At 36.2% G+C, this 13,431-nt stretch overlaps 2 protein-coding genes across 3 annotated transcripts in view; one reads left to right on the forward strand and one right to left on the reverse strand.

The window, feature by feature from the left end:
* Positions 1-13,156, reverse strand: LOC127866950 (28S ribosomal protein S10, mitochondrial-like). The gene is made up of 6 exons (XM_052407819.1): positions 13,021-13,156; positions 10,096-10,169; positions 7,308-7,365; positions 5,886-6,037; positions 887-995; positions 1-114 (listed from the first exon to the last, which is right to left on the reverse strand). Exons 1-6 carry the CDS (start codon positions 13,144-13,146, stop codon positions 16-18), a joined length of 618 nt encoding a protein of 205 aa, XP_052263779.1. The 5' UTR covers positions 13,147-13,156; the 3' UTR covers positions 1-15.
* The window catches only part of LOC127866949 (dynein axonemal light chain 1-like), a 19,784-nt gene continuing 19,386 nt past the window's right edge, over positions 13,034-13,431 (forward strand). The window contains exon 1 of one of the 2 annotated variants that reach the window (XM_052407817.1): positions 13,034-13,159. In XM_052407817.1, coding sequence (XP_052263777.1) covers positions 13,103-13,159 — 57 coding nt within the window. In that variant the 5' untranslated portion in view covers positions 13,034-13,102. Of the gene's footprint in view, positions 13,160-13,316; positions 13,352-13,431 lie in introns of those variants that run through there. The other variant, XM_052407818.1, reaches the window with a different exon arrangement.

The following is a 13,431-nucleotide window of genomic DNA, read 5'->3' on the forward strand; positions in this document are numbered from 1 at the left end:
GGGTCTTTTAGGCAGTCAACTCACTTTTGTAACCTTCATGGCCACTCCTTCAGGGAGATTTCTCTGAATATATTCCAAGAAAGTGTCAGCTGTGCTACCTGTGGTCCTGGTGAACTGCAACAAAATGTACAAAATATTAACATGGGACTTGAAACAAGTCGTAATTAAAAATATATACCTGTATTTAGCAAAGTTGAAAATTGGAGGAATACATATCCATCTTGCCACCACCACATTGTTATAACACATGATAAATAAACTATTACATGTACATATTAATGTCATAAAAATAGATCATTTGACATACTGCTGTTAATTATGTCACAATTAATAAACAATAACTTAACATTAAATACCGGTATTACAATAATGAATTTAAAGCGAGATTATACGATTTTGTCAAATATTTATTAATTTATATAAAATGTGTAAAAAAGACTTATTAAACATATTTTTCAATATAAATGAAATAAAAGTTAAGAAGAACATGTGTCTAAAAATGCAAAATAAGCCAGATTTTAATTCTGAAATCGTCTGTACAGTCGAATTCGCCAGCATGTAAATCATGCATGTACGATGTGAATCTTAATTTAGTTTAGCCGTTCATTTTAAATTCCTGAACGATATCTATTTATATGACACACGAACACTAACAAAAAAGACGAATGCTTCGGATGTACAAAAATATCTTCTTTCACAATCGGCTCGGGGCGCAAATTTTTTTTGCTGCATTTTATGAAATTCATCTTCAATGTATACTTTTTCTTGCCTATTTGTGTTATTGTAACATATTTTATCAATATATTACAATTTAACACAAATAAAAAATCGTATAATCTTGCTTTAAGTTGTTTAAAAGAATATTGTATTAACCATGCATACTTACATTAAATACTCTGTAATACGTCCTCTGTTCATACTGAACGTAGTGTTTTTGAAAATGTGTACAGACCTCAGAAGGGGACCTTCTTAAAACATCATACTTTGGTCTTTTACTGCAAGACAAATAATGTTAGTAAGTGGTAAAGACTCATATGAGACCTATTATGTAATTTAATTAATGGGCATTCAAAAATTAATTTAAGTAAAAAAAAGATTAGCTTTTTTCCAAAATGAGATGCTGCCTCAAGTCTTTGTTAAACAAATTCTTTATTTTTACCCTGTTTGTTGGATATCTCACAAAATATGTTGGATATAAGGGTAGAAACTGCTTAAAAGGCAAACTTGTGTTGTATCTTTGGAAAAAAAGGAGTAAGACCAGCTAAAAAAGCAAAATGAAGATCAAGGCCTGCCATTATTTGGCTGATCGTCAATTTAGTCAAGGTATTTATTTTCAGACAGGTTTCTGAAGATCATGTGCAAACAGTCCAACTTGCAACGCAGACAAAAAAGTGTACAAACCAACATTTCTAAACAAGAGGGCCTGAGAGGCCCAAAGGTCGCTCACCTGAGATAAAAAGAAATGACATGTTCTTTGCAGCCCAAGATATCAATGAAACAAATGTTCTAACCAAGTTTCATGAAGAATGAACAACGAATGGCCCCCTGGCAGCCATGTTTTTTTTAACAGAGCTGAACCATTTTTGAACTCTTCCAAGATATGTCCAAATTTCATGAAGATAATGTCTTCTAGACTGTTCACATGTTTTCACTATATACATATAAAGAAAACTGCTTCACTGCCTGGTGCCCATGTTTTTCGACTTATCACGACCATTTTCAAACTCGTCCGAGACATACACATAACTGATGTTTTGACAAAATTTTAAGGAAAAAGACCCCCCCCCCCCCTGGCGGCCATGTTTTTTTTTTATAGATCCAAACAATTTTCGAACTCAACTGTCGTATCCAGGTGTGCTAGTGCGGTCTCGTTTACTTATGCAAGTGAACTGGTCACGGGATGGTTACGAGTTATGTAACTTTGTGAGCATTTATGTAATGCCGAAATATTTATTCCACAATCGCTTATTTCCGGTCAGGATGACACTGCTGACTGGTTGTAATTCAATTAAGTAAAGGTATTGCCGTTTACTTGAATCATTTTATAAACATATTATTCAACAGAAGGCTGTTTTATACTAAACAATTTAGAAATATGAAAAATTATCAATTTTATATTTCATTTCATTAATATTGTGTATTACCGTTTTATTTTCAATTTTCTGACATCGTGTAAATACATAAAGCCTGAAAATGATTAATCTTGATAAATGAACTTGGCAAATAAGAAAGGTAAATCTTGATTTTGAAGGTTATTCTGATTCCGTTTTTATCTCCAGAGACTTATAATTGAAATTGATTTCATAGAGTATCCATTTGATATTTGTTAACATATCTTAAATATGATTATATAGAGTGAATCATTATGGAATCTTGTTTTGATATGAAGTTCCCTTTTAAATTACATATTTGTTGTTAATTGTTAAAAACATGCATTAAATACTCCCACTGTGAAATAAAATATATCAAACAGTTCAACCAGCTTTTATTACTGACCACTGATATTAACATCTGGCACACAGCACAGTGAGAGGGTTAGTAAGCTGAGTGGTAAATAGTTACACACTGCAATGATCAATATCTGGGGTCTAACAAATTCTAGAGCAGAACTAAAAATAGATTGGGGAATATGACTCAGCAGTTTAAACAAGGGAGATAGATACTGCAAAATTGTGTACATGTTGTCTTTCTTTCAGCTATCTCTTAGTTGATAGGCTTACCATAAGTAATAATGACTAAAACAGTTGTTGATTATGAAAATTCTGTTATGAAAAATTAAATAAAACACTTAATGGTACATAATAATTACATAATAAAACCAAACTTTACTACACAGGAAACAAATGTTCTGACCAAATTTCATGAAGATTGGGCAACTGAATTAAATTTAAAAAAAAATAAATGAAGACGTTATGAATAAATGGTGATATTTTATTTAAAGAATCTACACATTGTTGCCCCTGGTGGCCATGTTTTTCAACCAATCGGCATAATTTTCAAACTCGTCCACAATATTATTGGGATGAATATTCTGACCAAGTTTCATGAAGATCTGACAATAAATGTGGCCTATAGTGTTAACAAGACTTTACTATAACCATATATAGCCATATAAGGAAAAATGCCCCGACCCTTGGCAGACATTTTTTTCAAGCAAACGTAACCATTTTCGAACTCATTCAAGATATCATTGAGACCAATCTTCTGACCAAATTTCATGAAGACTAGACAATAAATGTGGCCTCTAGAGTGTTCACAAGGTTTTACTATAGACAAATATATAGCCATATAAGGAAAAATGCCCCGCCCCTTGGCAGCCATGTTTTTCAAGCAAACGTAACCATTTTCGAACTCATCCAAGATATCATTGAGACCAATCTTCTGACCAAATTTCATGAAGATTGGACAATAAATGTGGCCTCTAGAGTGTTAACAAGGTTTTACTAAAGCCATGCATTGTACAGTGTCCGACAAATCCATTGCCCGGAGCCCGGGGGCTACCGAAATTTTTCATCGGGCTACTGAAATTTTCCAGCTGACGCCCGCCGGGCTACTATAAATCTATAAGAGCGGTAGCCCGGTTTATTGACAGACATACGTAGAACAAACACGCTGACCATGTGTTTGTACACTGTGTATTGCTTATAATCCGATAACAAAGTGCAATCAATTATCTAATCAGTCACCGATCACTTGCGGTAATGTCTTAAACAGTAACAGTGTATTTTAATCATCCAATCAGAATCAACATTTGTCGTCGGCTAATAATATAATGAGAGCCGGTTGGATAGTTGGCGCACATGATGCAACATCATTTCGCAGTTTGATATTCTTTGTTAACCACAACAATGAGTAATGGCGACAACGTTTTTGATGTCGTTAAATATCCAAGGACGCCAAACATTAAATAAATCAAAACAATAGCGGATTCTTCAAAACGGTAACGAAACCGAAAATGAATATTAATGACAACTTTGTGAACGCGGTTAACACCTGCTAATTAGTTTGCATTGTCAATTAATAATTGGATTAATCGACTGTTAATCAATAATCCCATAGGCATATATGCCCGATTTATATTTTTAAAACCAAATTATGGGTGGGTAATATAGACGATAAGAGTCATAAACACAAACGTTTGAAATTTTCTAAAGTGTCAAATGAATTTCGGCATATGGTTCTATTTAAAGATATGATGAAATAAGCTCCCAATCAGGACCGTTGTGTTGCAACATGCGTAAATAACCTGCCACGGTTTACACGCGTTATGTACAGCTATTTTAGGTTACAAAAAATTCTACATTTAAGAAATGAATTTCTTTGTCCTGATAAAAAGCGCGCGAAAATTGGCGTGGGTGTATTTATTTGTAAATTAAAATTTCGTAGCGGGTACAACATTGAGATCATTTAATTTCCATTAAAAGTTTCGTTGTGAATTTCAACTAAAGTACCGGGGTATCTCGCGAATTATTTGGCATTGACATTTTCTCTTAATAAAATATCATGTAAACACGCTGTATCGTTACCGTTACGCTGTATCAGTTCCTTCATTATTGAAACAATTATTTATTGTATACTGACTGCACACAAGTGTCGTAACATACGGATGCAATACAATGATTGTATAAGGAAAACTGCCCCGCCCCCTGGCGGCCATGTTTTTTCACCGATCTGGACCATTTTCCAACTCATCCGAGATATCAATAAAATCAATGTTTTGACCAAGTTTTATGATGATTGGGCAAAAATTGTGACTTCTAGAGTGTTCACAAGGTTTCTCTATTGCCATATAAGGAATACTGCTATGCCCCCTGGCGGCCATGTTTTTCAACGGACCGGAACCATTTTTGAACTCGACCAACATATCATTTAGACAAACATTTTGACAAAGTTAAATGAAGAGTGGGCATCAAATGTGACTTCTACAGTGTTCATAAGGTTTTTCTTTTTTTTTACCTAGTGACCTAGTTTTAGACCCAGTTTCGAACTCAGTCGAGGTATCAATGGGACAAATGTTCTGACCAATTTCATGAAGATCAGACAATAAATGTGGCCTCTAGAGTGTTCACAAGGCAAAATGTTGACGACGCACGACGGAAAAAAAGTGATCACAAAAGCTCACCATGAGCACGTTGTGCTCAGGTGAGCTTAAAGCAACAAAAGCCGTCACCATAGGATGACATATGCCCCCTATACATGCTTTGATAGAAGTTATGAGCATTTTTCGAAACCTAAACGCAGATTTCGAAACCTAAACGCGGACCCTAAGTTCAAGGTCAATGTCACAGGGGTCAAAATTTTTGTGTGTATGGAAAGGCCTTGTCCATATACACATGCATACCAAATATGAAGGTTACATGTATATATCAAGGGACATAGGAGTTATGAGCATTTTTCGAAACCTAAACACAGATTTTGAAACCTAAACGCGGACCCTAATTCAACGTCAAGGTCACAAGGGTCAAAATTTGTGTGCGTATGGAAGGACCTTGTCCATATACACCTGCATACCAAATATGAAGGTTATATCTCAAGGGACATAGAAGTTATGAGCATTTTGAGAAACCTAAACACAAAGTGTGACGGAAGGACAGACGGACGGACAGTCCGATCACTATATGTCCTCCTTTGGGGGAAAAACAATCATGCTGGACAGTCAACATGGTTAACTTTGATAGAAGTTATCAAAAAATGACATCAAATTCCTGGCAAAATCAGTGAATATTTTACTTGTTCAGCAATCAAAAGATAAATTTTCAAATTGCTGTTAAAAAAAAAGTAATTATGCCAACGTTTTATTGACAAAACTTAGCCCCTGCTCTAGATAAAGATTGGACACATAGACAATATTTTATGCCACCCTGATACCTATTGCATTTACATACACTGAGTATCCTGTGAGCCCAAGACACTTGGATGCCAACTGAACAAACTTTTCATAGCTGTCGAGTACTGCGATGTCATGGCCCTTCACCTCGATACAGAGATGACTGTACAGGACATCAGGGATATCTTCATCTTCTGTTGTGTCTATCTCCTAAATTATTCAAGAAACAAGGTCAGTAAATGTCTACGTGTTTGGATTTTTCACCGTCTTTTCAAACTGTATTTCAGTGATATAATGGCAGTAAGTTGAACAAGTCGCACTCTTCAAAGGCAAGAGCGTTGCCAATCTAAGCCGATAACACATACTTGGTGTTTTTATATCATTTACTGACTATTGCCCCACTTGATTCTCGTGTATTGGGAGAATGGTCATTCAAATAATTTCATGACACACTCTACCTTATATAATGTGACTGAGATTCAAACTAGCCACCCCCTCAACTGTCGGATAAATGCTATACCAACTGAGCTTAAAGACAAGCCATTATCAATAAAAGCTGTTCCAAAGACAGCTCCTTCAACTATTCTTCCGCTTTGATAGTGCTATGTACATTTTCTGTCAGTCACCTGATCATGTAACAGATAAGATATGAAGACATATTTGATGGCCAATATCTGTTATATTTACATGGTAAGGTATATTCAAAACCACGCCTGAAAATTAAGGATATACAATAAAAAAATTGTAATGAAACAAAATTAGACATTAATTGTTAAACCTATTGTTTTAATTTCAATAACTATGCAATTCTCAGCAATGTCTGTTTTTAAGCTACCTTAACACAAAATTCAATCTGAAACCTCCATCTTAACTCTATGATATGAGTAAAATCTGTTGTCTTATTTAAGTAACAGTGACCTTGACCTTGGCTTTGTCTGCATATAAGATTGCTTCAAAACAAACACAGCAAAGCAAACTCAAGTTATTTAGCAGTAACATTTCAATTTAGTAGCAGAACCATGCAAGAACGGATTATAATCTACATTCACAAACATTTTTTTCAGAAAAATACCTAAACCAAACTAAAGTTCTTGAAAGGAATTCAATTTTCTATTTTTAGTATTTGTCAACTTGACCTTTTGTTACACTGGTGGTGACCTTGACAAGAATTGTCACACATTGACCTCTAATTTTGACATTGACTCTGTGCAAAAGATAGGCATCTTACACACAATACACTTCCTATGCATAGCGAACATTTTGGGTGTTTACTGTTCATATTTAAAAATTGTATTTCATTAGGCTTTACATTTTATGCCCTCATGGCACTATGGTTAACCATCAAGTTTACCTTTGAATTTCTATTCGTCCATATACCATCATTTAAGATGTTCCTGGAAAAGACACTAAGCCCTTAAAATATTTAAAACGCTAACAACAATGTTTCAAAACTATGTACTAAATGAAATTAGCATTTTACCAGTTTTAAGACTTCCTGATCCCCACCTTGTATGTCTTTCTGAGGATGTTCATGTGGTCTGTAAAAAAACAACAACAGGTTTTCTAATTACATTTTAAACTGTAAATAGATTTCCCCAAAACATGCAACCATAATCAAAATCTAATTTTCAAAAGCTCATAAAGAATCACAACCAATCAGTACATTGACACATCAGTACAGAAAGGGGGGGGGGGTCCGGGCTTCTCTGGCTGCATTGAACACTCCAGTGCCATCAGTCAGATCATCTGTGAAGCAAAGGTGAACGACAATGACCTCACAGTCGTCTGGTTAGACCTTGCCAACGCCTATGGCTCCAAACCACACAAGCTTATTGAAGAAGCAATGAAGCACTATCATATCCCAGAGCATATACAGGGGATCATAAATGGCTACTTTGATGGCATAAAGCTTCGATTCTCAATCGATGACCAGACAACGCCACGGCAGAGGTTAGCGAAGGGGATAGTAACTTGCTGCACCATCTCAGTGGTACTATTCATGATGGGCATGAACTTGATCATTAATGCCGCGAAGAGGGAAACCAGAGGACCAGAGCAGCGTCAGGTATACACCTCCCATCCAGCAGGGGGTTCATGGATGACCTGACCATCACTACCACCACACATGTACAGGCCTGCTAGGTACTAACAGCCCTAACTAAGTACTAACTAAGTACTAACTAAGTACTAGGTACTAACAGTAACTTGCTGCACCATCTCAGTGGTACTATTCGTACCACTACAGGACACGGTCACATTTGGCACGAATGAAGTTCAAACCCAAGAAGTCAAGGAGCCTGATCATCAAGAAGGGAAATTTCACCAAAAGATTCACTCTACAGGTGCAAGAGGAAGAAATTCCATCCATTATTGACAGTCCAGTCAAGTGCCTCGGCAAGTGGTACGACGCCAGCCTGAAGGACACTAACAACATCACTAGAGTCAAAAACCAGCTCTAAGATGGCCTGAAGCTTATAGACCAGACAGGACTTCCAGGCAAGTTTAAGGCATGGCTCTACCAACATGGGTTACAACCTAGGCTTATGTGGCTCCTTATGCTGTACGAGATAGCTACAACCACTGTAGAAGGATTCGAGAGAGTGATCAACCGGCATCTCCGGATATGGCTTGGTGTCCCTCCTAGTTTCACTAGCATTGGACTATATGGCAGAACCAACCAACTTCAACTCCCAATGACCTCACTAGTTGAAGAGTTCAAGGTTGCCAAAGGAAGACTGGTGGTAACCCTCAAAGAGTCATCAGATGACATGATATGGAAGGCAGGCATCGAGACACGCACAGGGTGAAAGTGGTCAGCAAGCCAGGAAGTCGCCCAGGCAGAAAGCAGGCTACGATACAAAGACATCGTAGGCACCACAGCTATAGGAAGACAAGGCCTGGGCAGTACAAAACCACAACGCTGGAGCAATGCAGGTAAGAAAGAAAGAAGCCATATGGTCCACCATGAGATCAGGCTTTCAGAAGAGGAAGACAGGCGCGCCAGAGCAGTCGGGATGGGAGGACAGTGCGCATGGACACAATGGCAGTCCACAGAAAGACACCTGACATGGGTAGACATTTGACACTACGAACACTACGACTCAAATTCCTACTGAGATCCGTACATGATCTGCTGCCATCTCGAGTCAATCTACACAGATGGGGGTTAGTGGAAGACCCAAAGTGTCAGCTGTGCGACAAACCAGGAACCATGCAGCACACCCTCTCTTCTTGCCAGACAGCGCTAACACACGGCCGCTACAGATGGAGGCACGACACGGTCCTCAAGGAGCTAGCAGACATACTAGAATGGGAGAGAAGGAAGACAAGACCTTCTAACAAGAAGGCAGTACCAACGATCAAATTCATCAAGGAAGGACAAACTGCCAAGAAGGCAAGAACCGCAGCAACATCTATCCTTGATGAATCAGAGCGTTGGGAGATGAAGGTCGACCTAGGAAAACAGCTGGTATTCCCAGACATAGTCCATAACACACAGAGACCAGACATAGTTATATGGTCTCCCAAGGACAAGAAACTGGTGATGATAGAACTCACTGTACCCTTGGAGACTAGGTGTGATGAGGTCTATGAGCGGAAAATGGTAAAGTACACTGAGCTACAAGAACAGTGTAAAAGTTGTGGTTGGAGTGCCTGGCTGTTTCCCGTTGAAATAGGGTGCAGAGGATTCCCAGCCCAATCAGTATGGAGAATGCTCAGCAACATTGGGATCAAGGGAGGTGACAGGAAGAGGGCTGTAGGCAGACTTGGACAAGCTGCAGAAAAGCATCCAACTGGCTGTGGATGATGACAGAGGAGAAGAGCTGGACGCTAAACCACTGACCCATGGTGTTTGGCCAACACTACAGATCCACTGCCCGGAGAGTGTTCTGGGATTAAAGGATAGAAACACTTGATGACAGGCAGTTCCCAGCTGATGAGTCAGTGGTTTGTGCAGTAGTATCTGTATTCTACACAACAATTATAATTACCAGTCATTAAAATGTTCAACATTATGTTAAACAAGATATGTCAATCAAAAACTTTCCATTTTTGTCTTAAATAGAAACACATGTCAAAAAAATGTTTTGTATTTCAAATCCAACATTATGTAGCGAAGTTTCCATAAAGGGAAGAATTATTGGATGTCAGTGGGATGCACAGACGCACAGTGCGACCTCTTAATGCTGGCCTTTTTGAAGTGGGTCATAAACATAGATATTAATTAATTATTTATGGAATTAATAGTTATTAGATTGTGCATTTACATGTTTTTGTCATCAGCCTGAAGTGTAGTCATACATCTGCGCTGGCCTTCCACAAGCAAGCTGGGAGATGTTCTCTGCAACATAAGAGCAGTATTATTTAATAAAAAAATGAATTCTTCACAAATATTTGATGTAAGATATTTATTTATATTTAGGAATAAGTTTATTTTTAATTATAGCAGAGGAATTTTAAAAACAAACTAATAATGAATAAGCATTTAAGATTATATTTTAGAAATCATACAAGAATGATATCTCTAGACAGAAAAGAGTGTTTGGTGGTTAGTGATTGTGTAAATATACTTAAAAAAAAAATTATGTAAAATAATCACAAATGGCAATGACAATAACAATTGTGGTGTAAGAGTTCTTGTTTGCATGCCTTGCACATACCTCAATAAGATCTACCTACTTAAGAAGTTTCAAGTTGATGCCTTTTTATTTTTTCAATATATGCTCAGGACATTTAAGTACACATTACAGATTTATTATAAACTAGTTTCCAGGCAATATTTGCTTCAGAATGATGCAAAGCAAGTGGGATTTAGTTAACTGTACCTCCATTCAATGCTCATAAACATATTTAGAATGTTTGGTTATGCCCTGATAAAAACTGACCAAGTAAGAGAGCCAAAACAAATTCTGTAGAATAACGACAGTTGTCAGTGTAAATTATTTATTCCTCCCTTTTAAGCGAAAAATCAACCAGTACTCAGATATTGTATCCATACATTTTTACAGCTTGGTAATTCTTGTCCTCCTTGCCTGTCTAATGTTCGGAAGGGCTAATTGAATTTAGGGCAAGCAATTGAAACTTTCATTATGATAAACAGATAAGAAACCCATTATAAGGCATGTTGTTGATTTGGAACTCTGCAATAAATTGCATTCTATAGGATTAAAGGGACACCTAGTACACTTTACTTCTTACACCACTAAAATTTATTATTTTAAACAACACCCAAGTGAGATCAAACATGTGTCTTTTTGTGAGTCAAACAGTGAAAATTACTGGAGCATATAGTCGTAGTGCTTTGTTTTAAATTACACTGCATCTTAATGGCTACAGTCGTTGAGATATGTCTGTCGGTAAATTGCAGTTTTAGTTAATATGCTCATCTATTATAATGGTCAAGTGGGGTTATTGTTTGTTGCACTACACACGCGTGAATGTGATGTACAATGGCCTGTTTAAGTCTTAAAAATAATCTAGTCATAAAAGTGTTCAGTTGCCTTTTAAAGTTTCCTGTTTAATTGCACCTGTTAGCCATGTTATGTCATTAAAATGTTGAAATACTCTGATCCACTATGTTTTTCTTCTGCTCAAAGACGGGACACATACTTTTTCTCTGAGACCCATAGATTGAAAACCTCATACTTTTGATTTCTAAAATTATCACTGGTACATAGGCTGGTTGCAGTTCCCTTACCCCACTACATTCAACCTTCTCTCAGATATTCCAGACACTTAAACCCTTTCTCATACAGACAAATCCTAACCCCTTGTAATTACTATAAATATTCCTTTTTTCCAGCTACTATTATTATTTGGAACTCACTACCATATGAGCATGTGCAGGTCCCTACCTAGCTAAAGAAACTTCAGCGCACAGTTTATATAGTATTGACATACCTGTACGCTGAAGCGAACCCCGTATCGAAAGTCAACCAGAGTCGTAAAATATTTATGTCACGCTATAAATCAAAGAAAGCTCATTTTCTTGGATACATTTCTACATGTATTGGTGAATGAATATAAATTACTGCATCGGGGAATATTTTTGGGTTCAAATGTTTCAAATGCATCTTACAATAGATGAAAATAACACCCATCAGTCTGAAATTCACAATTTTGACGCCATTGTCGCTTTGTCACGTGACGAGTTTTCATTTGGCTACTTTCGGATCGACCTTGACATTTTTTGCTGAAATTGTAAACATTACTTTCGTTTTCTGAAATCTATTATTTTTTATTAACAACTTACGTCTGGTGAATTATAAAACTTATTTCAGTGTGAATCAGGTAGTTTTAAATAATATTTACTTTGAGTTTGTATTTACACTACTATTTGTTTACAAAACAAGCCAGAATAATCTAAAATACCTGGAAATGTCATTCTGAATTTGAAAACACTTGAGCACATGGTATGTTACTAAAAATAGAAATAACGTCATATGACTGTGAAATCTCGGGAGATTCGCATTTCAAGAAAGTCTGTCACATCGCTGTTTTTCTCGATATGTAAGAGCAGAATAGATAAATTTTAAATGTTTAATAGTATTTTGTGAAAGAATATATCAGTTAAATGTGAAAAATGTCAATCTTTTCAATATAGTGGTTGATTTGAGCCAAAAACATGCATTTAAAAGCTGTTTTGGACCGGTCTTTGTTACTTGCCAACTTTTCAGGAATTTCTGGTTGACTTTCCTATTGGGGTTAGTCCATAACTATAAAGTCGCGCCAGTCAAAAATCATAAAAAGCGACATTTAAAATTATGGAAGCCAGAACTAGTCCCTACCCTGGGTCAATTCAAACAGGGGGTGATCACCTTATCCCACCATGTTTAAACTAAAAATATTGTTTTTATCCCTTTTATCTGTATATTCAATTTCTAAAATTATTAAAATATTGGAGAGAGGGTGTTGTAGTTTAAATAGATAGATCAGTTACATGATAAGCCTAACCGTAATGTGTATACAATTTAATACAAATATCTCAAATGTTAACATACACATCATACATTGCTTTGACTTTGCTTTAGGATTGAGCATGTTAATCACTAAATCAACATCGCTACAAAGTCTTTATCAATATTGACTATCGTTTACTGAAACCTTATCCGATTATGCTATCCGAAAATAAGCACAGGTTAAAGGTTTACAAGTAAACGAAATTAAACAGTGTATGAGTGTATATAAATTACATTAATTTGTTGAAGTGTGCAGCGCTTTGAATAAGAAGATCGTATGCGTCCAGATAAGTTAAATGACGTTTGAGAAATTGAAATGTTATTCAGAACTCTAAATATCCTTCCACAGGAGGCTGCCATTTTAAAGTTTGAGGTAAATATTTTAAGTTATAACATTACATGCATAATTATTTAAATTCAGCTAGGTATTACATCATGTTCTTTTTATAATTTATTTAAATGGTTATTTTATAAAAAATAATTTGATTCAAAAATATTTTATTGAATAATTTATCATTCCTGCGCTGCAGTAACGCAGTTGCTACAACAATTTACTACAAAGATGGTGAGTGAAACGAATCAATCAGTTGTTCATGTTTAATCTCGTAAACTCTCTATATTATTGAATCAAATAATACGTGTATT

Source organism: Dreissena polymorpha, chromosome 2 (genome assembly GCF_020536995.1).
Source record: "Dreissena polymorpha isolate Duluth1 chromosome 2, UMN_Dpol_1.0, whole genome shotgun sequence".
Classification (NCBI taxonomy): domain Eukaryota; kingdom Metazoa; phylum Mollusca; class Bivalvia; order Myida; family Dreissenidae; genus Dreissena; species Dreissena polymorpha.